This window comes from Urocampus carinirostris, chromosome 3 (assembly GCF_059441175.1).
Source record: "Urocampus carinirostris isolate Australia breed hairy pipefish chromosome 3, RoL_Ucar_1.0, whole genome shotgun sequence".
Taxonomy (NCBI): Eukaryota; Metazoa; Chordata; class Actinopteri; order Syngnathiformes; family Syngnathidae; genus Urocampus; species Urocampus carinirostris.
Window position 1 is genome coordinate 17,259,375 of NC_142351.1, and position 27,303 is coordinate 17,286,677.

Consider the following 27,303-nt stretch of genomic DNA (forward strand, 5'->3'; position numbering starts at 1 on the left):
TGCATGTTCTCCCCGTGCCTGCGTGGGTTTCCTCCGGGCACTCCGGTTTCCGTCCACATTCCAAAAACATGCATGTCAGGTGAATTGGCCGGTCCAAATTGTCCCTAGGTGTGAATGAGCGAGTGAATTGTCTGTCCTGTGTGCCCTGCGGCTGGGTGGCAACCAGTTCAGGGTGTCCCCTGCACACTGCCCCAAGACAACTGGCATGAGCTCCAGCACCCCCGTGACCCTACTGAGGATAAGCGGTGCAGATAATGGATAATGAAACAAATTAGTTAATTCTCACCTTATCAATCCAAAACTTTTACTGACAGTCTGACCAATTGGCCGCCCAATTGGCCGCGCCCATGTGTGTCACTGTTGTCATGGTGCCCAATTCCCCCCCCCCGTGTGGCGCCAGCTGCGGCTCGTTGAGATATTGGCTTTCTGTCTATATTAAGCTCGGCGCTCTCTTGCCTCCTTTGTCAGCCCGTCAAACGAACAGCTGCCCCACAAGACGTAGGTTCTGACTCTGTCCTGTTTTCCTGTTGATATTTCCAGTCCGGTATTGTGCCCGTTTATTTTTGTCTTGTTTAATTTCGGGTTTCAGTTTTGTTTCCGTCTGTTTTTGTCCTGTTTGTTATTTTCTCCAGTTTTGTTCCCGTCTAGTTTCTCCTGTTTATTTTCGATATCCTGATTCGTTATCTATCTTGTCTGTCCCGTCCTGTCCGGTATCTCGTCTGTCTCTGGCTTCCTGTCTTTCTACGCCAGACTGCTGCCTGAGGTGCATGACTCCCGTAAAATAAAGGCTTGTGTGAGAACATCACGCGATTGGGTCCTGATCTTGTTCTGGTTTACTGACAACGGCTCTGCCTGCAGTTGTACCCGAGGATCCTCCTACGATGCATTGTTTTCTTCTTCAAATCTAGTTTATTATAATGAGGTCTAATCAAGATTTTTTTTCAACTCAAAACCAAAGTACAATACGATAAGTGAAATAGATAGGGGGATGTCCTGCTTTGTGTTTTACTTTTTATTATTTAGAAATGTTCATCCACTTTTTGTTACCGTTCAGATTTTAGTTATGGTTTCCAGCATAGGGCAATAGGCTTTTATTCCTTAATAAATAAATACACAAAACAGCTAAGGGATAATCGATCTTTCCAAAGTTGCCCCTAAACGACTATCTGACAATTACAGTAAATGTTCGTATTTACCGTTTTCCCTAACTCGAATGTTCGTAAGTAGGGGAGTGTCTGGGATTTATCCCTAGGTATAATAAGATTTTATGTAACCTTTATAGTTTTGAAATGATTTTATTCTACTGCACCATACACACCCGTTCTGTTGGTGGGCCATAGGGGGCCTTGCCACCTCTACAAAGTGCTTGTGCAACCCCCTCCAAATACCCACATCCACCCCCCTCTGAAAGCCACACATACACCAAATTAAATATGAGAAGATAAACAAACTCGTCTATTGAATGACATTTTCCAATTATAAAAAGTCCCTCGACTAGTGCTCGTGAAATATTTTTTTAGCTACCTCAATAAGCATGTTGAGCCAAGCGACGTATGTTTGCATGATATCCTCTACCTTTTACAGGTGTTCTTTCAATCCTTCACGGCCACCTATGCTATCTACAGTGTGGCCACTGGGTATGTGGAATCCTGAATGCCAATGCATGGGCTGCATGCCAGCGGGTGGACGTGCAGACTGACCAAGTCCGATAGGAGCCTGGTGCTTGCGTCAGACATACATTCATTCATTAGTGTTCTCTCCTCAGATTCCACTGCCTGAAAACCCATTTTCAGCATCATGTGAGTAACAAAGGGCAGGCGATCCTCAGAGGAACTATCAGTGTAACGACTTGAGAAGCAATAGAGAAGCAGATTATCCTCCAGTGGTATTGGGGGGTCTTGCCCTGAGGCAGTGATGTGAAGCCCCAAAAAGATTGAAAATCTTGCACCCCTGCATGAGCCAGAGCCATTCTCTCTCTTTTCTCCCTGCTCTCTCTGCATCTTGCTCAGACATAACAGCATCTTCCAGGCCAGGGTACAGAACCATGAAGGTTTTTAAGAAGTACACTTGCCATTGATAAATGCGTGATGTGTGTTTCATTGTGTGTGTTGCAGGGAATTGCTGGATCTTTGGCCAACAGTCAAGGAGAAGGCTATGTTGCAGTACGCTGCCTGGGGGCCTCAGGGGAACCAATTGGTGAGGCAGGGACCAATTTGCATCTTGCATTCAAACTACAGGGCTAGACAAGCGTTTTCCTTTCTTTTGTCCTTGGGCTAAGCATAATTGCCATGTGAGCAGTAAAAGCGAGTGGCTGATATGAATGGAAAATCGGGTGATGTGACTGTTGGGTAAATGAGGCCCATTGACTTTTTCAAGGACCATGAATATTTGTTATTGAATGTATGCACATTTTCAAATAAACAAACAAATAAATATATTATTTGGTACAAGAATGTTAATCAATTTACTTATAATACATACTATCAATCTCTGACAAAGTTGGTCCTCACTAACTGCTAAACCTGCTCAGGAGCCACACGTGAGTTTTTGGTACCCACTATTCGCTCCCTAGCACTTTAAAAAAATGTTAAATTTCTGTAAGACAGAACCGGAAGGTAAATGCAGTTTTACATAACTGCCGTTTCATAAACGTTTCATCTGGAGGGACGAAAGCATGACCAACTTCGGTGCCCAGGTGCTTAATGAATGAGTCAGTGTGTATGGGTAAGTGTGAAGCACATTGTAAAGTGCTTTGGGAGGTCTTCATTGACTTGAAAAGCGCTATATAAATGCAGACCATTTACCTAATGTTTGGATGTTTGGGCATTTGAGTTGGCCATGGTCAATTTTTCTGTGTATTTTTGCTACTTTTTCCCCTTTTTCTTCCTTTTTTTTCTTTTCTTTATTTTTGTGTATGTGTTTGTCTTGCTGTCGATCACCCCTCTCGTGGGATATGACCAGGGTAGATAAATAAATGGATAGACGGACGGACGGACGGACGGACGGACGGACGGACTGACTGACTGACTGACTGTCTTAACAATGCCCAAATAAGTTCAAAGAGCTCTTATACTTTATTTATGGTTGCGCCGATCTGCTTTCATTTTAATTTTACCAGGCCTTCTCAGGGTGGAACAAACCCCCACAATGATGAAAAAAGAAGAGTCTAAGAAATGCCATGTACTTGCACGTAAATAATGTGTTACTCTGCCGCCATCTCTTGGCTCAAAGTATGATTGCAGCTTTAAGTATTTATATCCGGCACCCCATCTTTATTTAATTAGTTCTTTATTACTCGAGAACAAACTCAATTTACATGCTGAAATATTTTAGAAATAAAAGTATTGTACTTTACAAAAACGTTTTTTAACAAAATAACTTCTGTACTGCGTTTCCATAGTACAGTGGTTAGCACATTTGCAGAACACGCGAAAGATCGCCGGTACGAGACCGGGTGGAAACATTTGTTGGCCTGGAGAGGGATGGGTGCCACCAGGCTGTACTTGTCCAGGACACACCACAGGAAAAGATTCCCCCTACAACCTTAGTGGTTAAAGGAACCAGCCACTGTCAAATTATAATTTTGAAAATAATTTTGCTATTTTATTGCACTTTTATGGATTAAGGATCCAATCCTCTTCATTTCACATGAGTTTTTGCCACCATCATGAGGCCGTTATGTAAAACGACATTTACCTTCCGGTTCTGTCCCACGGAAATTGAACATTTTTTTTAAAGTGCCAGGGAGCCGCTATGGAGGACCAAAAACTAACATGTGGCTCCTGAGCAGGTTTAGCAAGTAGTGAGGTCCAACTTTGTCAGAGATAGAAAGCATCTTCCTCTGTTGAGCCAATCAGAATGCAGTATGCAGTGCACAATGAAAATCCGAAAGGCTTGACCAAAGCGCAAAGTAGTAGCGTGTCTCTGTATGTCACGATGGTCGAGTGGTCTAAGGCGCTGCATTCAGGTTGCAGTCTCTCTAGGGCTGTGGGTTATCTAATGCTGTATTCCTCAATGCATTTCAATATGTGTGAATTTGATGTACGTTTAAAATATATCCTTATGCTCAGACCTCCCCCCGTGGCCTGTGGAGAGTTTGCATGCCTCCCCAATGCCATCTCCTGAGTCGGTTTTAAAGATGCACTCAAGGTTTCTTGTCACTTTCCAAAGGTCGAGTCTGAAAGCTCGAATGCAAATTTTCCCTGCGTATAACTGTAGTCTGTCTCTATATTCCCTGAGGATGACTGGCAAAAAACTCCAGCACCCACGTGACCCTCGTGAGGACAAGTAGTTGAAAAATGAACGTTGCATATCACATTCATTTTTTATATTACTTTATCTTGGTATTTCATTCCTATTTTAATATCACACATTATATCATTTGAATAGGAGAATATCTGTATTTTACAATATTGCAATGAATATAATTTCATTTTCTAGTAAATGAACTAAAATTGATGAAAGCACATGCTTTACCATAAAGCAGTAAGGAGAGTGACAAAGTTGTTGACTATGGCAAGTATTAAAGGCACTCACTCATGTCTCCTGACAATTTCCTTGTTTTCTCTTGAATGGCCGTCTTTTCTATCCTTTATTAAATAAAACTGGGCAGAAATATTTGGGGGTCGTTGAGGAAGAAGGGGGCCGTAGGGGGGCGGCAGTCCGAAGTCGAAGTCAGACGTTTGAACAATTTGTACACAACATGTTAGGGCTGCACGATTAATCGAAATCAAATCGACATCGCGATGTGACGTAGTTCGTTTGTGAAACCGCGAAGCACTGCTTTTTTTTTTTAAGGTTTCTTAGCGAGTGATGGAGTTTTGGCGAACTACAATCGTTACTTTTTGACTAATCAGAGGCACGTTTTAATAATAGCACTAGCCAACAAACTCAATTTAAAGTTTGCAAGCACAACACTATGCCACACCCACCGTGTGAGCTCATTGAGTGTCATGGCAGACTCCGTAAACATAGTCCCAGAGTCAACAAACGAGAAGGAAACCAAGCTTGCACCGAAGAAGGGCGGTACATCACTTGTTTGGACCTATTTTGGTTTTGACGAAGTGGACGTGGAACAGAAGAAAATGCCCGTTGCAGAATTTGCTTTCGCGTCGTCGCTAGGGTCAGAGGAAACACAAGTCATTTGCACCAGCACCTTGAAAATTATCACGGCATGTCAGAAAGGATTACAAGTAAAAGACGAAGAAGGTGCATCTACAAGTGGACTGAGAGGTAAACAAACCTCCATCAAAGCAGCATTTGCGCCCTTCATTCCGTACGAAAAAAGTTCGCAGAGGCACAAAGAAATAACCAATGCTGTGACTCCAGCTAAAAATGTCCAACCATAAAACTGCATCATCGATTAGAGGTTTATTTATGCAAGTTAATAAGTGAAATGTTATAAATAATAAATAAGTAATAAATAGTGGTAGCAGTAGTGTTAATAAGTTACCAGGAATGGTGGATATGAATTAATACTTGAATACATTTTTGCGCACTGTTGAACATGCTGCAGTAGCACATGGTAAATTTTATATTACACTAATTGCAAACATGTCATGTTTACAGCCTTATAAGTATGTGAATTACTTTTAGTGCGCAATGTTTATTTTTGTTGTTGTTTACTTTGTTTGGTGTGGGGTTATTAGAAGTGCGTACACTTTATATTTAATACTGTGCAAATGTTTTTGATTTTTTAAAAGATTTCATTATTTCCTTTTTCAAATGTTGTCTATGTTAGCTGTTGACTTTGTTTGATTATGAAGACACGTCAAAATAAATCATTGGAATGACTTTACTGTGGAGCCAAGGGGGCGCAAGCCTACAAATTTTAGGAACTGTTGCTTTATTCTAACAGCCTGCTCAAAAACTTGCAACAGTACAGTCTTCGGTTCAGCATTTGGTGCATGTGTTCCATTGCCAGGCGTTTGTATTTAATGGAGACATCTACTACAAGTCCAGCGTGAACAGCCAACCCCTGCGTCTCACGTCCACTGGCGACCAACAAGGTGTTGTAAACGGGATCTCGGATTGGACCTATGAGGGTGAGATTTACAGATTCACATCAATGAAAAATGTTGTCTGTTCTTGGAGAAAACAACAAATAATATGTGTATCTTTGAAATTGAAAAACAGAGGAAGTGCTTCTGTCTTATGCCGCCCACTGGTGGTCCTTGGACGGCGCCCGGCTGGCGTACTTGAGCATCAACAACTCTGCCACACCCCTTGTAGAAATACCTCAATTTTTAGGTGGGCTGTACCCTTCCAATTTTATCTTCCCATACCCAAAGGTGAGTGACATAAACTGTACTTGTTCTCCTTATAGTTTTTAACGTCATTGTATGTGGTTCATACAATAACTGATTGCCGTTGCAGGCCGGCTCCAATATTCCCTCAGTCAGGCTGTATGTCGTGAACCTGTACGGCCCGACCCACACGGTGGAGATGAGGCCTATGAGGACCCCCGACGCAGTCACAGCTAGGTAGTTTGATATCTTTTAAAAACAAAGCTAATGTAATCTGCACTAATCCTGATCAATCCAAAACATATTTGGTCCAATTATTTTATTGAATGGTTCACAATTTGCTTTAATTCAATGAGCAAGAATTTAATATAAATAAATAAAAATAAGACCTTTTTTACCCATTTCAATGAAAATAAGTCAAGTCATGTTTATTTGTATAGCCCTTAATCACAAGGAATTTCAAAGGGCTGCACAGGCGGCACAGATCACAGACTATTGCAGACTACAGACTATTATTACACCATCCCCTGATCTAAAACCTACATGAGGGCAAGGAAAAACTCGAAAACCTCAGCATGAGGAGAATGAAGAAACCTTGAGAAGGGATCGCACATGAGGTAATCCCCCTTCCAGGATGACCGGGCTGCAATGGATGTTGCATTAACAAACAATAAGAATAACATATAAAATAATAGAAAAATAATATGAAATAAAAAATAAAATAAAAAAAGATGACCAGGTTGCAATGGATGCAGTGTTAACAAACAATACACTGAGATTGTCAACATGAAATATAGGTAACTCATAAGCTATAGAATAGAAGTGTGTTTTAATCCTGGGGCCCGAATGGGGAGCGCTCTCGAACCTGCGGATCTCTTCTTGGCACTTGGGATCACAAGTGAACCAGAATTTTCAGAGCGAAGGCTCCAGACCGGAACATAGGGAGAAATTAAATTTGCAAGATATGAATGAGAAAGTCCATGCATGATTTTGTATCATACCAACAGAACTTTAAGTTGACAGAGAGCCAATGCAGTTTAGCCAAACTCGAGGTAATGTGATCAAACTTACTTGTCTTAGTTAAAATCCTCGCTGCAGCATTTTGTACCAGCTGCAGGCTCTTGATGCTGGACTTCGGGAGACCACAGAGTAGTACATTACAGTAATCTAAACGAGATGTGACAAAATAAGACCTTTTTTTATCCACTTAAATCTTCAGATTGCAGATCCTTCAAGAATATTTTACTTTTCTTGTCCTGTTATTCCTGAGGATGGGGGAAGAGTACCTATACCACCATCAGTAACTCTGCTGATACCAGCCTTTTTTAAGGTAATGGTTTTAGCAGTGGTAGTCTCTCATGGCCCGAAGTGCCTTCTCTGCTAGCCTCAAAAATATCTGAAACGTGATGTAATTACATTTTGTCCATTTAAATCAGAATATGTAAAGATGTACAACAAAAATAAAATACCATTATACCAATTTAAAGTCAACAACATAGAATCCCTGAAGAAGAAAACAAACAAACATTTGACCAATCACAAGAGAAAAGAACCACTTCTTCATTGGTGGGGAGCCGGCTCCTGTCATTCACTTCCAAGAGCCGTCTCATAGAGCCTGCTCATTCGCAAATGACACATCAGTTAAGGCAATCACCGAAGGCCGAGGTGTGAAATGCACGGCCCTCAGTATTTGAGCCACTGTTACTAACTCCCCCTTAGGAGTCATTTAACAACCAGGAATCTGAAATCATCAGAATGGTAAATTGTCCTTGAATAAATGCAATAAAAAAGGGCTAATGTCTATGATGTAGCGCCACCCAATGGAAAAACACTTAATTCAGTAAGAGCAGATAGATTAAAAGATATAAATGTGCATTTTTTGAAATACTCATGAATCAAGAAATGTGTATAAGATGAGGCTTACCTAGAGGGAGCTGACATTATTGTCCACCATCTTGCTGCTAAGGGTACCCGAAAAACTTGTGAATGGCTGATAAAATTTTGGTCACTTTGAGTTTCCGTAGTTTTTATTCTTTTTTTTTGTGCTTTAAAGCACTCTTTTTCTGTGCACTACATAACACAGGGACATCTAGATGTCAAATATTAGAAAAAGTCAAATATATTTTGGGGAAAGGGGGTCGTTATAGTTATTGCACCTATTTATTTTTTTGTATATTGGGGGCTATTGATATAGGTACATGGTATCTGTCTTGAGAGAATTTGCATATCAGTGTCGGAATGCGTAAAAAAAATAAAAATACTGTTCCAAATTTCAAACGCAAAAGCAGATCGTCGCCAAATGCTAAAAAGATAAAACACAAATTACATTCCTTTTTGTTGGAAGGCTTTTACTTTTATAGATGACAAAATATTGCATTGGCCCCATTTTATGTGGTGGACTGTAACCTTTACACAACAGCATCATAAAGTGAAAATTTTCCTGAGTTTGCACTGCACGGGTTCAATAATACAAGTCTGAGTCATAACTAGGTCAAGGCCCCAAATTGAAAAAGATAGCATCAATCTTGAAATTTTATAAGATTTGTTCTATATAGCTGCTTATTTCAGAGTAAACAGATGGACAGGATTTGTAAGCCTATCACGAAAAAATACTGTAAACTTGCCTGGAAGTAAAATCTTGATATTTTTCACATACTTTTAACATGTTTTAATAAATGTATATTCTAATTTTTGAATAGTCACAAGCAGGAAAAAAAGAGTGACCAATTTTAGGTTTGGTAGTACTGGCTGTGTTTATTTATCTCCTCGTTGATCACAGAGTTGTTACTTGTACAATCTGTATAGATACGGTACTAGTAAAACATGTTAATTGCCAATAAAAACACAAATCTCACCCATTTCAACGATTTGTAACAGACATTTTCCATACTTGTCAACTTGTATGTTTTACCTGTATTTTAGACTTATTTCTTGATCATTTCAAATTGTGTCCGCCGTATAACAATATTTGCACGGGGATTTGTCACCTTACACCTCGATTACTGCAATTCCATCCTCTACAGTCTACAGTTTACCTTAAAAGTCCCTCCGTAAACTTCAACTGGTCCATAACTCTGCTGCACGCATCATCACCAAAAACCCCTGTCCTTCAGCAACTGTCTCCCAATCAACCATAGAATCAACTACAAAATCCTGCTCTACACCTACATGGCCATTTATACCCTTGCCCCTCTCTAACTCTCCGACCTACTTCACATTGCCACACCATCCCGCACCCTCAGATCATCCTCCTCCCTCCGGCTCACTATACCGGCTGCCCATCTCAGCTCCATGGGGGGCAGAGCTTTCAGCCGCTCTGACCCCCAGCTCTGGAACTCTTTGCCGCCTGACCTCTGGAATTCCGCCACCCTATCCACCTTCAAATCCCGACTCCAAACCCACCTCTTCTGACTTGCCTTTTCATGATCAAATGCCTCACATACCACCCCCCTTTTAACTCTACTGTGTTTTTTTTCTTTATTGTGGTTTGGTACTCAATGTACAGCCAGCTTGGGTGTCTTGGAAGGCACTTTGAAGTAGAATGTATTATTTATTCATAATTAATATTATTATGGTCATTAATTTATTTTGTTTTATGTTTTTTTCGTCAGACCGATTTTGTCCTACCCGTTTAGTTACTAATCTCCCAATAGCCAAGAAGAGATCCGCAGGTTCGAGAGCGTTCTTCATCCGGGCCCCGGTGCTGTGGAATGCTCTTCCCCCTGCGATTCGATCTGCAACCTCAGTGGAAATGTTTAAATCTAAGCTTAAAACACACTTCTAATCTATAGCATATGAATAACCTATACTTTATGTTGATAATATGTGTATCATTTGCCCTCATGTACTGTAGGTTAATAGTGTGTAATAATAATTTGCAAAAGTCTTTGATCTGTGCAGCCCTTTGAGACTCTTTGTGATTAAACATGACTTGATTTTGACTTAATTGTTTCAGTCACTAGTAGCAGACAACAACGTCATTGTAGATTGCTACTATTGTCCAGGTATTCCACACAGTGGTAGTTTGTAATGTTTATTATCGCTTAATGAGCGGAATTGCAATCATTGGCTGTGGTTGACAGGTATGTTTTACTATTGTAGCAACTAGGGCTGCAACAAAGAATTGGTTAAATCGAGTAAAATTTATTTTTAAATGTTTTAGCAACGGATTTCATAATCGATATGTGTCACTCAATTCACGAGTCACTCAACACGTTAATTCAATGCAAATAAGAGTAACTTGAATTTCGTTGTGACGTAGTGTTGTTGGGATGTGGAGGGGACATACTTGTAGTACCATTTTGATCCAACAGAGGTGAACTCGAGACCACATTTTGTTGTGCGACGTCCTTTTGATCTGGCAATGAATTTGTACTGGTCCAGCAGAAGGCGCCTCAAGGCAGTATTTTAAAGCGCTAAGTCCTCTTGATCAAATAAGGTACTCGCATTCTCCTCGGATTTTGCCTCTCTTGTTCGCACTTTATAAATGAGGTACATATCAGGAGGTGAATAGCATATATTTTTATGTACTTTTGTACATTGTAAAACATTTCGGCAACCCCTTTTTTTTACTGTTTTCTATTATCAAAAACTCTGGTTTGTGCACTTTTTTCTATCTGTTCAAATCGTAAATATCTGAATTAAGGGGAAAAGTTTTTTTTTTTCATTTATTGATTTTTTTGAAAAAATAATCGACCGATTCAACAATTACGGAAAATAATCGTTTGTTGCAGCCCTAGTAGTAGCCTATGTCTTCATTATCCACGTCACATTCCAATGCTTACATTAGCTCACCTGCATTTTGGGTGTTCATGCATGAGGGTTTTTTCAGGTGTCAGGAAATGGGATGACATATGGATCACAAGGCAATAGGTTTCCATTGCTGCTCTAAAATAGCCACGGAATTATACTAGCTCCAAGCTGGAAAATAAGCCAGTTATTTTGTTGACGGTACCATTTTCAATTTGACCTTTTGGAGACACCCTCATAGCCTCTCACCCAGTCTCGCTTCTTGGGCGGCAGTAGCTCAGGAGGTAGAGCGCTCATCTTGGGATCAAGGGATCCCAGTTCGAATCCCGGCTTGTCCGTGTTACATGTCGAAGTATCCTTGGGTAAGACACTGAACCCCTAATACCCCCAATAAGCAGGTTAGCGTCTTACATGGCTGCAATACAAGGCCGCTATTGGGAAATGTGAAGCACACTGTAAAGCGCTTTGGGAAGTCATTGACTTGAAAAGAGCTATATAAATGCAGATCATTTCATTTCTTGACTTCCACTTGTGTGGTTCCCCGTAGCGAGGGATACATCTCCATGGTGACCTGGATCAGCAGCACCCGCCTGGCAGTTCGTTGGCTAAACCGAGCGCAAAACTTATCGGTGCTTTGCGTTTGTGAGGCCACCACGGGGGCATGCGCACAGGTAAGTGCTCATCATCCCTAAATAGGCCCTATGCTTTATTTTCTACTCTGTCTATCTGCTTTTATCGTACCTTTGTGAGAGTTGTTCGGGTCAGAACACATTCGGTATGAAGAATGGGGTCGGGAGGAGTGCTGGAGCGTAGGACTGCACAATTAACCAAAATCTAATCGACATTGTGATGTGACGTAATGCGATTTTGTAATCGTATTACACTTCGTTTTTTTCCGAGGATTTACGGACAGCAACCCTAACAAAGCTCCCCTGAAGAGGGCGCCGTTTACTTAAGTTTAACTCCTGTAAAATCCACCTAAAATCTCAATCCAAGACGTACCCAAAGTAAATTGAATGACTTTTGGTCTCTTTTGATAGGGAACACTCTCAAGTTTTGTCCCCAATAAAAATAATCACTGCAACTGCTACTAACATTGGTAATTATTAAGTTGGAACACACAGAAATAGAAGGCTTTTATTCTTGCCTAATTTGTTTAAGCAATAAATATGTGCAAAAGAGTGTAACATTGGCATCTTAGCTGGAAATCAGTTGGTACAATAGCAAGCCTTGCCTAGTCCCAGGTCAAAGTTGATCACCATCTGAAAAACTAAACATAATATAGACACGTCTTTGCTTCTCAACAGTCTGATGGCCCTGTCACTAGTATTAACATGCATAATACATAACATGCATTTGACCAATCACAAGAGAAAGGAACCAGTTCTTTACTGGTGGGGAGCCGGCTCCTGTCATTCACTTCCAAAAGCCGTCTCATAGAGCCTGCTCATTCGCAAATGACACATCAGTAAAGGCAATCACTGGAGGCCTAGGTGTGAAATGCACGGCCCTCAGCATTTGAGCCTACTAGTACTAACTGTCCCTTAGGAGTCATTTAACAACCAGGAATCTCAAATCATCAGAATGGTAAATTGTCCTTGAATAAATTCAATAATAAAGGGACAATGTCTATTATGTTGCGCCACCTAATGGAAAAAAACTTAATTCAGTAAGAGTAGATAGATTTTAAAAAATAAATGATAATGCATGAACAATCATAAATGTGCATTTTTTTAAATACTCATAGATCATGAAATGTGTATAAGATGAGGCTTACCTAGAGGGAGCTGACATTATTGTCCACCATCTTGCTGCTAAGGGTACCTGAAAACCTTGTGAATGGCTGAGTAAATTTTGGTCACTTTGATGACAGTTTCCGTAGTTTTTATTATTTTTTGTGGTTTCAAGCACTCTTTTTCGGTGCGCTATATAATACAGCGACATCTAGATGTCAAATATCAAAGAAAGTCAAATATATTTTGGGGGAAGGTGGTGGTTAAAGTTATACCTCCTATTTATTTATTTTTGTATTTTGGGGTACATGGTATCTGTATTAAGAGAATTAGTGTATCACTGTCGGAATGCGTTAACAAAAGAAATAAAAATACTTGATCAAAATAATTACTGTTACAAATATCAAACGCAAAAGCAGATTGTCACCAAATGCTAAAAAGATAAAACACAAATTACATTTGTTTTTGTTGGAAGGCTCTTACTTTTAAAAATCCCAAAAATCTAAATTTAAGTGAAATACAGTAACAAGTAGATTAAGTTGAGCAAAGTGTTGCTTTTTGTGTATATTAGTCTATGCTTATATTGTGAGTAAGTTGGGTAAGAGTATTGTTTTTTAGGTACTTTGTTTTTCATGGAAGACTGTCCATGGACAGTTATGTACATACTTTAATTACTAACTAAATAAACAACAGTGTTTGGATCGTTTTTCTTAGGTTGATTTTTTTTTGCCATAAATTTTAATGATATTTCTTATTGGCAAAATTTTGTATATCTTCAATGTACTAATGTTTATTTTGTTTTCCTGTCCAAAGAAACACAGGCTGACCATGAATGCGATGACGATCCAGTGGCAGGTACGTTGCATCTACAGGGAAAGAGAAAAAACACAAAATGGTATTTTGAATCACTTGACTCTGACATACCAAATGAGAATTGAAAAAACAATTCTGGTATTGCTTTTTTTGTGGATCAGCCTTAGTTTAAAGGGACATTGTGTAATATGTAGTGCCTCCTAGTGGTACAAAAAAACTCCATTTAGTAAAAAAAAACACTTTGATTTGAATACTACACATTAGACAATACAGTGCCATTTCGTGGTCGATTATACACACTGGGGCTTGAATTAAGTAACCAAAGTCTTCTTCCTGAGTCTCAGGATAAATTCCGCTTCTCAAACTTATCTGTCATGATTACCGGTGTGAATCTCCTGTGCCCGCTCATTTGGCGCCAACCGCCGCGGGTTCTGATTGGCTCCCTGTCACTATTTGAACCCAGTCCTGTCAGTCTGTCTGCGAACCTCTGTTGATACAAGGCAAGCCTTTTATGACCCTGACTCTCGCCTGTCCCGTTTTTGCTCCCGTTTTTCTCCGGCTACGACCCATTTTGATCCCGACCACACCTGCTCTCCCATCCCGGTTTATGACCCGTTTCTGACCCCGACCACGTTTTTTCTCTCCTGTCCCGGCTATCGACCTGTTTTTCCGTCCATGACACCACCATCGCCTGCTACGGAAGATCTACTTCCATATTCGGATCACAATGCTTCCCGCGTCCAGCGAGCATCGGATCGCGGGCGCTGCCCTTTCTCTTTCTTTCAATAAAATTGTGAGAAAACTACGCAATTGGGTCTACCCTGTGTGCTGGTCGTGACACTTATCACCATGAGCAAGAAACTGGAAAATAATGGAAAATAACTCATAAATTGTAAAACGCCGTACATCGTGACATTCAAAAATATAATCATTTTTAAGACAGATTAACAAATGATTGTTAAAAGGATGTATGATTGTTTATATCATTGATGAAAGAGGTGTCAGAAGTTATTTTGGGGACTGGTGTGCTATAGGCTTTTGGCTTTGTCATCGCTTTTTTATTTATAGGCGATTTGATCATTTTGTGATGTGACATTGTTGCAACACGTTTGAAAATACAAATACAAATAAATCTACATTTAGTTTTCACATAAATGAAGGTAACTTGTTGTATTTTTTTGCACAACCTTCCAACCTTGCTGTGTTCTTTGTGACTTTACTTTAATTTGTGTTGTTATTGATCTATTTGTGCATGATCTCACCAGGATGTGCCACTATTTTCTGGTGATGGCTCCATCTTCTATGCCATCCTGCCAGCCAAGCAGGGTGCCCGCGGAGAGTTCAGCCACATTGCTTCTTTGTTAGCCCAGGTCAGTCCATCTGAGGCTCATTAACGTTTATTCGCTCCAAATTGTCCATTACCATGCCAGTGGGGGTGAACTACAACAAGACCCGCTTCAAGTGCACATTCTCCCTGGGCATTGATAAATTATGGCAAAGCCACTATGTAATGCCTTTCCCGTGTGGCTTCATTTAATCTTCACTCAAGCAGTGAAAATGAGGAATAGTGTAATAATGCTTTAAGAAATGATATAGAAGGACTTATTTGTCATTGGTCATTATCAGCTAAGTGAATTTGCCATTAGAAGGTCAGCCCCCGAAGATGCACTGCAGATTTTTATTTTACTCAGATGTAATGTTCCAACACCCATTTACCATTATTATATCATTGTATCCACCCAGCCAACAGTTCCATCCAGCCCTCTCCGTTTTTTGACATCCGGAAATTGGGACGTCACCTCGCTTTGCGCCTTGGATGAGAAGGCTGGAAAGATGTAAGTGAATTTGTCTATGTACTTTGAAGGATCGCTATAATAAGACATGGAAATTGATTTCTTCGCACTTAGCATATAAAGCAGCAAATAAGAGGGCAAAAAAAGGAACATGCTAGCACTTGTGGTGACTTTCTCATGCTTGAAGTAAGATTATTCTTTAATTGCACCATTATCCTGCTGCGTGAAGAAAGCCTGGAAGCAGTAACAGATCACAGTCCAAGCAACAAGCGGGCAATGAACTAAAACAGTTTGCAGAAACAAACTATGATGCAAAATAGGCTTAGACGGTAGAGTAAAACCATTGAGTTTAATGTGAATAGTAAAAAGTATAATAGTAAAATTTGCATTATTTTGTCTGTCTGTCTGTCTGTCTGTGTGTGTCTGTCTGTCTGTCTGTATTTTGGGTTGTTCACAGATTATCAATGCATTTCTATTTCAGCAGATCATTTTCTAGGCAAAAATTCTGTGCTAAAGAAATCCGACTTTACAAGAGGCAGAATAATTTGTGATCATTCTTAACTGTCTTCTCCAGACTTTTGAAGACAGATGATTTGTAACTTAGTTTTAACTGTGCCTTTTCTCTTTTTTGAAGACACAACAAAAAAAGAACAAAGGGGGAACAAGGAGAACAAAAAAAATAAATAAATAAATCACATCGCAGAATAAAAAGTATAATGGTAAAATTTGCATTATTTGGCATTATTTTATATAATGGTAAGATTTTCATTTTTTTGTCTGGCTGTCTATGTTTTGAGTCGTTCACAGATTATCAATGCATTTCCATTTCAATATATCATTTTCTAGGACCTAAGCAAAAATCTGTGCTACAGAAATCCGACTGTTCAAGTGAGAGGGAATAATTTGGGATAATTCTTAACCTGGGCATCACGGCGGCGCAGTGGTTAGCGCGTGTGCAGCACATTTCTGAGGTCATGAGATTAAACCTTCCTGTGTGGAGATTGCATGTTCTCCCCATCCATGCGTGGGTTTCCTCCCACATTCCCAAAAACATGAATGTCAGGTTAATTGGCTGGTCCAAATTGTCGTTAGGTGTGAATGAGCGAGTGAGTTGTCTGTCTCTGTGTCCCCTGCTCACTGCCCTAAAATAGCTGGCATGGGGCACCCACCCCCGTGACCCTACTGAGGATAAGCGGTGCAGATAATGGAATTCTTAACTGTCTTCTCTAGAATTTTGACGACAGATGTTCTTTGTAACTTAATTTCCATTGTGTTTTTCTCTTTTTTTTTTAACTCACAATAAACAAAGAACAAAGGGAGGAAGGGGATACAAAAAAATCAAAACAACATTGTAGTGTTGGGAATTATTTTCGATGTTTAAGTCATTCTTCAAAGTTCATTCTTCATCGTTCATAAGTAGTGTTCTAACCATTTTTCCCATTCGTCCATGGAATTAGGTCTTGTGTACTCTTATCCAAAATGTGGTTCTCTCCATTTCAAATGTGTCCCCCACAGTGCACACCCACTGCTCCTTGGTGGGGAGATTTTTTTTGTGCCATAATCTTGTTATTACTTTTTTTCTCACTATATTTTTAACCAGGTACTCATTCTTTCTTAAATATTTCTTCTGTTAGATGGTCCAAATAGAGCACCTTGAATGTTTAGGTAACCCATAACCCAATATTTTCTTTAAAACAACCCCATAATTTTTCCCAGTTACCTTGTCTTCTTGGGCAAGGCCAAAATATATGCATGTGGTCAAAGTCTACCTCTCCACATGTTCTCCAGTATGGTTGTTGAGTGAAGTAACAGAAAAATAGCTATAAAGTTGGATGACTTCAATTTGATTCCAATAATTGTACATCAGTTATGGTATGCTCCTTATTTTTCTTGCCAATATTATTCATGTTTTAGAAGATTTAACAAACATGTTGTCATCTAAAAATGTTTTAAAAGTATTTAATATTACTTTGTATAATGGTTGCACAAAACAGTCATCTGGGTGGAGGTAGATGTTAGCTATCTATAGAAGCTAAATTATTTTATTTCCAACAACCGCTTGGCAAAATATAGTTGAATAAAGCCAACCCACCATTTTTTTTGGTGTACTTTTCGGATCATCGGTTGCATGTGGGTAAGATTTATGACTTCAGATACGGGCAAACAGGTACAGTAAATCATTTGCAGATAATACTGATCATCTGCCAACAAAAATGGGTCAGAGCCATCAATACCATCCAAATGGTAGTGTAAAGTTGTCATAATCTCAATATTCCCTTTTTCCAGGTAGTCCAATCTAGAATCATGCAAGAATTAAAAATCTATTTTACTTCCTCAAAATGCTAAAAGTTTCTTGCTAAGATCAGTTTACAGTCATCAATGATTAAGCAAGCAACTTAAATGAGTGTGAAATGCATTAACCAATAATACATAGACATGTGGTACAAATAGTATGTTTAAAACCATGAATTTTGTAAAGATTCAACAAAACAAATGAAAAACAGTCTGGTATACTTTATTGGTTTTTGTAGCCTGGTTTTCAAACCTATTTGTGGCAGACCAAGGCCATTTCATACTGTACCAGCCTCATGGTATCAGAGTCACTAGATGTGGTATACCATTGACAGGGAAATACTGATAATCACTTCAATTCTTCTTCTTATTATTATTATTATGATTCATAACAGTGTTTTCTGTAACCAGCTTGGTCATATTCTCGTCCCCAGCTATTTCCTGAGTACGGAAGAATCCAGACAAAGCAGACACCTTTACAGGTATGTAGTACGTACAGTATGTCATCGATCCAAAGACTCATGCCACATTCCGAAAAAACTGGCAAGTCGACTTTTAACCCGTCACTTGGAAAAATGAATCGAGATGCCGCTTAAAGTCATCATTGGAAACCTTGGTCAAATTGGCTTCACTGTCAATGTGTTTAACCATAAGCGAATACACAAAAGTCATCATCGATATCCATGCCTATTTTAAGAGATGTTATATATATATATATTTTTTTTTTCCAGGTTAGAAACATATATCACAATAAGAATTTCCAATAGGTGCGTTGTAAATTCTGCTTTGATGATTAATGGCGGCAGCACGGCGGCTGAGTGTTTAGCACGTCCGCGGCACAGTTCTGAGGTCATGGGATCAAACCTTCCTGTGTGGAGTTTGCATGTTCTCCCCGTTCTTGCATGGGTTTCCTCCGGGCACTACGGTTTCCTCCCACATTCCAAAAACATGCATATCAGGTTAATTGGCCGGTCCGAAATGTCCCTAGGTGTGAATGAGCGAGTGAGTTGTCTGTCTCTATGTGCCCTGCGACTGGCTAGCAACCAGCTCAGAGTGTCGCATGCCCACTGCCCGGATACGGCTGAGATGGGCTCCAGCACCCCCACGACCCTAATGGGGATAAGCAGAGCAGATAATGGATGTATGAGATGATTCATGGCGATCCTTGTGGTTACAGACTGGTCTACAGGCACACATTTTTAAAAGCAAGCTTAAACTCTAGCTTAAAATTTAGCCTCCTTAGCGCCCTGTACCAAAACTATTTAATCTCTTGATTATTTGTTACTAATTTTTTTGGGGGGGTGGAATTTTCTTTACTTTTTGAACAGGAAGTAACAGGTTCAGAGACAGTTTCCTCCCTGGGTCTATCGCCATCCTAAGCAGGCTCGCGAAACTATAAAAAATCTATACAATATCGTTCCAGTTGCATTGAAAGAAATCATTTCATTGCACTATTGTTACGATGTACTATTCTCCATTGCACTATTGTTGCAACTTGGGCCGGTTTCGAAGCACAAAGTACCTTGTAAATATTATTGCCAATTGTCCTGACTTTCCTCTGTCCTATTTTTCTCTTTTGGGTCTTTGTTGCTTGTATGCTCTGGAGTGCCCGCAATATCATCCTTGACGTCTAATATTTGGCTGTCGATGTCCACTCTACGATATTAGTTTCTTTGGAATAGGGCCCGGACTTCTCTCTAGCTTATTATTTTCAAATAAGTATAAGCGTGTTATACATGATTAATACTGAAAGGTTATTGTAGTGATGCCGAAAAACAATAGCGACTGGATGAAGGTGCTGTATCTAAGTCAGATCAGGAGACTTTTCTTGCTACTGGTAACCATGGAAAGTGGTACTATCTGTTTCATCTGGAGGAGGAAACGTCTACCCCCCAAAAAAACTGCCCAGAGAGGGCTGTACTTGCCCAAGACACAACACAGCAAGTGGTGCCCCTACGACCTAAGTTGTTGAGGGATCCGTGAGCCATGAGAAACTTGCTAATTTCTACTAAAATCAGACTGCTGAAACGTAGAAATAATTTAGTTACAAATAGAGCTTGTAAAATAGTTATAGAACAGCCATGTCAAATGTACAGCCCATTGGATGATTTAATCCGGCCTGCCATAAATTTTGGAGTATGTCAAAAAATAAGCGAGGCTCTTGGTCATTTCTATCAAAAGTTATGATTTTTTTCAATAAAAGCAGACCAAATGTTCTCCCCAGCCAATAGAGAGCAGTGTTGCACGGTGAGTTGGTTCAGGTGTAAAACTGCATTCAATCAACTGTTAAATATAAAACAGCTAACTCGTTCCGTGTCAAACATGAAAATCATTTTTCCCCATTGTTGTAAATATGTTGTGTTTAGGAAAGATCACTTGTCATTTTTTATTATAATAAGTACGGCAAATTACTAATTTAGGATGGATTATACAGTATAACAATGGAAAAGAAAATTTGAAGTTGACAATAATTTATTGATCCGGCCCATCTCAGAACAGAAAGTCTGGATCATCCCTCAGAGCCAAACGGAGTTTGACGTCCCTATTCTATAATAAAAATGAAAAGGGTGGGGCTAAGGTAAAACTTTATGTAGGACATTTAACCATCTAAAAGATTTATAACTCATGTTGTGCTTGTATAACACATGTAAGTTGGAGACTGGATAAATCTTACACTGCTAAAGTAACTTTGTACTGTATCTTGGGATTTGCCCGTAATTTATTTTTTCAAGTTCACGAGGTATGCTGTAGCCTGGAGCTCAATTAGACATGGTCAGAATGACAAGAACTGTTAGTGCTGAAAAACAAGTTTCACTTTGCTTTAACGGCGGGCCGGCGGACTTTTGAACAAATACGTGTCAGTATGATGTTACCAGTTCCTTAAATACGCCATGCCACATATCATTAGAAAGCTTAAACTCCTTTAAAAAATGTCATCACAGAAACATCACGATCAGTTTAAAAGAAGATACCCACAAACTATAAGGTCGGTGTAAATCGCTAATGATGTTGTCTTGCAGCCATCAATTTCAATAAAAGTGCGCAACCATTGCGTCCTTACATCCGCAAGAGTCAAGTAAATCCAATCATGTCAAATAAAACTTCTAAACACACGATAATGCAGACAAATAAAAAAAAATCCACCTAAAAGCATTTCTGCTTTGATTAGACGTTCCTTGTTGCGTGCTGTCTGTTTCGCTCCAAATGTCCCCTTTAAAAATCAACAGACTCATCAAAAAATCTTTCCATTGTCACCACTGTCGGCCAATAGCAGGCTTTTATTCATGGTCCACAACCCACATTAAGCTATTGACCTTTTGCACACACGTGACCTGATCACGTGACAACATCATGACGGATGGTAGTAACTCGTCATAAACAGTGGGCGAGGCCAGTAAACCATAGACAACAACAATAAAACGTCTACACGAGTCAACTTCATTGGCAATGACTAGTCAAACGAATAATGTGTAGCTGTCAGATGAGGTGGCTCACCTTGTCAGGAAGCACAAAGGGCGCTATTCAGAGAAACTGAGGATAGCATTAGCAATGCTATCTTCCGAGTGATAGCATATTCACACATATTCTGACATATTCACACATCTAAACAAATTGTCCAGTCTGCCTGACTTTAGTCCACACCATCTGTGCCACTATATTGTAAATGGAGTATTACCATACACCTGTGCTGATCTGAAAGCTTATACATATTGGATGCTTACCAGTTCTTTGTAGCTGGTAAGCGTTGCTGTGCTTCATTTTATTTGTTGGTAATTTAGCAGTTCATTTCGGCATAGTATGCTTTACGGTAGAGCACATAACAGTTTTTAATACATGTGATATTCAGAAGATTACTGTTTTGAATCCCTTGCTAATCACAATAAAATCAGATCATTTGTGTAGTAAGAAATTGAATCAGTATGCCACTAACGTAGCTAGTTTGCACTAGCTAACTTATTATATTGAGTGTTATTTGTACCTACTTACCATAGATTGCTCAGAAATACATCAAACGTACCTTGCAAAAAATGTTTGCTGCTAATCCTGGAATACTTGGGAGCTGCCAGCCTGCTAGCATTGTGCCTCTGCATAACACCAGTCCCTTTGTTTAATTTGCAGATAAACATTGCTGTTTTCGGTCTTCATCAAAAGGGATCCCGAGGGCTTAGAAACTTACCCACCGCACAGGAATTAATCATCATAGTAAAAAGTGGTGGTTATATTCTTCTGTCATGGTATTCGTTTAAACTCAACTGCCTATTCAACTGCCATGCGATCAAGTGCTACTTGCCGTCCATCATGGCACACATTCTGCCAGAGAAGGCAACTAGACGTCACATGCAAAGGGTCAATATTGTTCAATATGTTAAAAGGAAGACCGCCTTCTTTAGTTTTGAATATCTTCAGCCAGTAGTAACTAAATTGAACAATGATTGACACCATGGTTAGCTAATTGAAATCGAAATGTAATTAAATGTCATTTTCCGTTGGTGTATTTAAATCACAGCCGAAAATAACATGCGCAAATCAATCAATGATTCATTTTTACACTCCATTATTACACACAAATGTGCACAATCACTGATTTGAATTCTGAAAAGAAAAGTCAAACATTTACAACTCTTTCACAATGTCTAAAAATGGCTAAAGTAAAATACACATTTTCAAACGTTTTAGCGTTGTCAACTGGTCGTCTCCTAATAGTCACTTTTAAAAACGCCTAAACCTACCCTTAGAAAAAATGAGTAAAATGCAGTGTTTAGTTTTTCAGAATGTGATCGAATATGACAAGGGACCAGTGGGGCTTCAATCTATTGTCTCACCTGTTTTAAGCTAAGATGACTATGATACACTCAATAGCAGGCATTTGATTGAAAAAATAAATTCAGGCGAGAATAAAAACCATCTATTTCTGCGTGTTCCAACTCAGATGACTCAATGCAGGAAGCTCTCGCAGTGATTGTTTCAGTTTGGGCCATATTCTCCAAATATTTGAGGAACAGTATTCAATTTACTTTGGGTACGTCTTGAATTCTGATTTTAGGGTTAGGGTTTTACCGGAACATTAAGGGGATAGGACATTTAACCATCTAATGTATTTATAACTCATGTTATGCTTTTGTAACACATTGAATTTGAAGACTGGATAAATATTACACTGCTGCAGTAACTTTGGACTATATCTTGTGGTTTGCTCATGATTTCTTATTTCAAGTTCACGAGGTGTACTGTAGCCTGGAGCTCTTACACATGGTCAGAATGACAAGAACTCTTGTGCTGAAAAACAAGTTTCATTTTGCTTTAGGGTTTAGGGCGCAGTCGTTGATTACCTCAGACATAGAGCAGCGTTTCATAACCCAACACTTCTACTACAACACTTCTTTCACAAAATGGCTAAAGGCATTTATCAGAGAACGCACAGATCAAAATTAGAGAACAACAATGATTTTGGCATGCAAAAAAAAGTCTGAAACTGTCAGAAATTAGTTAGTAGAGTACAGACCTCTACTATGAATGACTTTAGCACATCTGCGGCATTAATCCCTCACACTGCACTGGTATGATGTTGGTCCATTCTTCTTCCAGCCTCCTCCACAGTTCCTTGATTGTAGTTGGTTTTTTGACCATAACTTTGTCACCAAAAATTCTCAAGTGGTCTTCTATTTGGTTGAGATCAGGACTGTGGGTAGGCCATGCCATTAATTCAATGGTGTCACCTTCAAAGAAATTTTTTACCCGTCTTGCTGTGTAACATGGATCATTGTTGTGCATGAAGATTGCAGGTTGATTAGGCGTTAATCGAAAGTTAGGAACCATGTGCTGTTGAAGAAGGTTCTGATATACATTTGCATTCAGTCGGCCATGTAGCTGGACAAGAGGACCAACTCCTGCTGCACAAAACATGCCCCAAACCATGAAACTTACTCCTCCACCAATCACTGACCTTTTAACACACAGCTCTCTTCAGCCATAAAAGCTAATTTAATTCATTTGGGTCTGGTGGGAAGCATTATGTTCGGCGACACATTAGATAGAGATTGAACCCAAAGTGTGTAAAAAAGTCAGTGAAAGGTGAAGGAGAAAGTGTCATGGTTTGGGGCATGTTTTCTGCAGTAGGAGTTGGGCTTCTTGCACAGCTACACGGCCGAGTGAATGCAAATGTGTATCAGAACCTTCTTCAAAAGAACATGGTTCCTTACTTGCGTTTATCCACCAATCAGCCAGCAGTCTTTATGCAGAACAATTCTCTATGTCGGACAGCAAAATGGGGAAAACATCATAGAAAGTGAATTAATTGCATAGACCGCCCAGAGTCTTGATCTTAACCCAATAGAGAACTCCTGGAGAATCCCTGGTGACAAAGTTATGGAAGAAGAATGGACCAACACCTCAACAGTGCAGTGTGAGAGATTAGTGCTATCCTGTGGCTGCAGATGTGTTGAAGTCATTCACAACAGAGGCCTGTACACTTTTTATTATTTGCTGACTGTTGTAACCTTCAGATTTTGTTTCCCATGCCATAGTCATTGTTGCTATCTAATTTTGATCATTGTGTTGACTAATTTTGATCAGTGCATTTTTCTGAAAATTGTTTTTTTTTTCTCATGAAGTCCCTTGAGAAATTTTGTGGGGAAAAGTGTCGTAGTAGCATGCTATAGACACAACAAAATGTCCCTAAATTATTAAGCAGTGGAGATGTTTTTCTCTCAAAATTATTAATTTGTTGTATTAGTTGTTCTCTAATTTTGATCTCCAGTGTTCACACAGTACATTGTGTTTGTAAGTCTGATGACGTCTTTACTTCTTTTGTTGTTACAATATATCCCATGTTGTAACAATGACAATAAAGGCATATTCTATTCTATTCTATTCTATTCAGTGTTGATGTAGAGGGAGTATTCCAGCGTCAGTGTATCACCTGTGACCTCCTTGATGGCTGCCATTTCTTTCAAGCCGATTTCAGTCCCAACTGCACCTACTTCACTCTCCGCTGTCTAGGTGTGTTTAAGGTGCATGGACTTGGTTCAAACTGTATAATTATTTTTTTCCCTTAAAATGAGTCGTTCTCTGATTAAAAAAAAAAACTTTTTTAATATGTTGCATTCCAATTTTAAAAGATCTTCACGTCAAGTACATAAAAGAAGCAAGCTGTTTTGTTTATTACGATCAAACTTAAAGGACGGGTGTGTCTTTTGAGCTGTCATTATGAAGTTGAAAGTTTTCTCTATTAAGTATGTGTTAACAATGCCCAACTGAGTTTAAAGAGCTTTTATAATTATCTTCCATTGTGCCTTTATATTTTTACCTTTTACCAAGGCTATTCCGGGACTTTATGCTTGCCATTGCAGTTTTTTGTTAGTGTAGCAAGAAAATGGCAAAAGAAAGAGAAGGCCTGTTTCAAATGAATGAGCTGACCGAGGCTGCGATCATATCTAAGCCAGAAGATGACGGAAGAGAGTAACATATTTTCAAATTTTGGACAGGCCTTTAAACTCACAATATATATTTAACGTTGAAAATAACTGAAGCTACATAAATTAGAAAACCTAGTGTGGGCACAACATTCTGCTCATGTTTTGTTCTTTACTTCTTTCTCCATCAAATGTCCCTCAATGATTCCAAGCCATCTTTTGGAATGTTCTGTATCACTGTTTGGGAAAATAAGAAACAACAAAAGCACTGAGCTCATGTGAGTTTCGCAAAATCAGTGCTAACTAGTAGCAATACACTGTTCCTCATTTTTGAAGTGCGACATGATTAGTCCTGGTATTTTTTTCTGTACAAGCCCAATGGTGTTGACATTTTGCCTATTCAATTTAGGCCTTGTTCGATGGTCACATTTCACCAATATTTTATGTTTGTCATCTGAAAAATGTTTTAGGTCCAGGAATTCCGAAAGTGACAGTCCACAACATAAAGGACCCATCCAGTAAGTTTTACTTTTACTTAAATGCAAAAACACACACACACAAAAAGAACATTTTGTATTAGTACCAAACTGACAGTGACATGCTTAATCCAACAAAAAGAAGGACAGCTTTTTAAATAAAATGTATCATCATTTCAAACAGGTATATTAGTTGCACATTGTAGACGTGTACACCAGTGTTTTTCAACCTTTTTTGAGCCAGGACATGTTTTTTACATTGGAAAAATGTTGCAGCACACCACTAACCAAAATGTTATACAATGACACTGAACAGAATGTTTAATTACAATATAATTTATAATATCCCCAGTTTTTGCAGAACAGACACTTGACAATGACATAATATTTGCAGAAAATGATGCATAAATGTTTTATAAAAATTTTAATTTTAAAAAGTGACATTGGATAATTTCTCACGGCACACTAGTGTGTAGCGGCACAGTGGTTGAAAATCACTGTTCTATACTACAAATGCAACAAGGAATATGCATTATAGCACATTGCAGCATAATCCTTCCCTCACCTAAATTAGCCAAATTTGAAGGGCCATTAATGACTAAAGCTTTTTCAAAATGACAATTAAGCAAAGTCCCAGTACAACAACTTCTATTTGCAAAAGCACAGTCCGGAGTAAAAACTTGAAAATGCAGAAACATATTCAAAGCATTTATATCCATATTTGGCAATACTTACTACAACACTTACTGCATGTGGTGCATGGACATAAGGGATATTTTTATTTGTTCAATTGTGGTCTCACTGTCTATGTGTATTTTGTGTAAGTCCCTAGTTTTACCTCGGTAAATCTGCCCAACATGAAATGGTGTGTAAGAAAAAGAATAAGAAACAACACTGTTGCTCTTAACCCAAGATAACTAAAATGGTTCTAATAGTGTGAAGAGCTGTGTCTCTTTTTGTTATCTTTCAGAATGTTTTAACTGATCTTAAAAAAGAAATGTGTTAAAACCTACCACCACATTTTCATCATTTTGGAAATGCTCTATATTTTAGGATACGTTGTTTTGGAAGACAATATTCCTCTTTCCAAAGCCCTGGAAGACAAGCGTCTCCCCGAGATTCTTTTCAGGACACTTTCAGTTGACAATCATGGTAATTGCTTATCACAGCACTCTTGGCATATTTCTTATCAAATTTGCTCTTGGATTATAATGAAAATGATGTGATCCATTTCGATAGCTTTCTTGGTTCTACTCTAGTATAGCTCAATAATCTCTAGAAAATCACTCACCTTTTGTATTGCACACATACCGATCAGTACGACATGGGAGCAAAAAGCTCTCCTGACTGGCTTTCGCGAAAGGATTCATCAATAACTTCAAATCATGAGGAATCACTTTTTAATTTTTACACTGACAGAAACATGAAACTCAGAACTGACTTGTTTTACCATCGTTGTTTTTAATCTTCGATTAATATTATCTAAACATTTTGCTTTTAAATGCCTGAAAGGTTTTTGATGTGTAAGGCAATTTAGCCTCAATATGGATCATAGACGAGCTACAGTGCTAAAGAGAGCGACTCAAAAATGCTGATTTATTTTTATTTTGTAGCTAAAATTGCTCTCTGTTTACTTTCATTAGATGTACACCTGAAACTATCTTTACCTCAAGGTTACGAGGCCAACCTTTACCCTTTACTCATCATTGTGTAAGTAAACACATCCTCGTCCCATGTTTTTGCACCCACTCAAGCCTTCCCTGGTTTTCAGCTTCCACCTGTCTTCTTTC

At 39.0% G+C, this 27,303-nt stretch overlaps 2 protein-coding genes across 2 annotated transcripts in view; one reads left to right on the forward strand and one right to left on the reverse strand.

The window, feature by feature from the left end:
• Positions 1–27,303, forward strand: part of LOC148368965 (inactive dipeptidyl peptidase 10) — a 58,247-nt gene that overhangs the window by 27,625 nt on the left and 3,319 nt on the right. The window contains exons 6-19 of the mRNA XM_088330885.1: positions 1,585–1,637; positions 2,115–2,196; positions 5,924–6,044; positions 6,136–6,290; positions 6,376–6,482; positions 11,542–11,665; positions 13,541–13,582; positions 14,806–14,910; positions 15,284–15,375; positions 18,060–18,107; positions 24,506–24,624; positions 25,508–25,555; positions 26,567–26,665; positions 27,157–27,223. Coding sequence (XP_088187011.1) covers positions 1,585–1,637; positions 2,115–2,196; positions 5,924–6,044; positions 6,136–6,290; positions 6,376–6,482; positions 11,542–11,665; positions 13,541–13,582; positions 14,806–14,910; positions 15,284–15,375; positions 18,060–18,107; positions 24,506–24,624; positions 25,508–25,555; positions 26,567–26,665; positions 27,157–27,223 — 1,262 coding nt within the window. The remainder of the gene's footprint in view (positions 1–1,584; positions 1,638–2,114; positions 2,197–5,923; positions 6,045–6,135; positions 6,291–6,375; positions 6,483–11,541; positions 11,666–13,540; positions 13,583–14,805; positions 14,911–15,283; positions 15,376–18,059; positions 18,108–24,505; positions 24,625–25,507; positions 25,556–26,566; positions 26,666–27,156; positions 27,224–27,303) is intronic.
• coq10a (coenzyme Q10A) overlaps positions 25,730–27,303 on the reverse strand; it is a 44,739-nt gene continuing 43,165 nt past the window's right edge. The window contains exon 6 of the transcript XR_015849962.1: positions 25,730–25,743. The gene's annotated coding sequence lies outside the window, so the exon portion shown is untranslated. The remainder of the gene's footprint in view (positions 25,744–27,303) is intronic.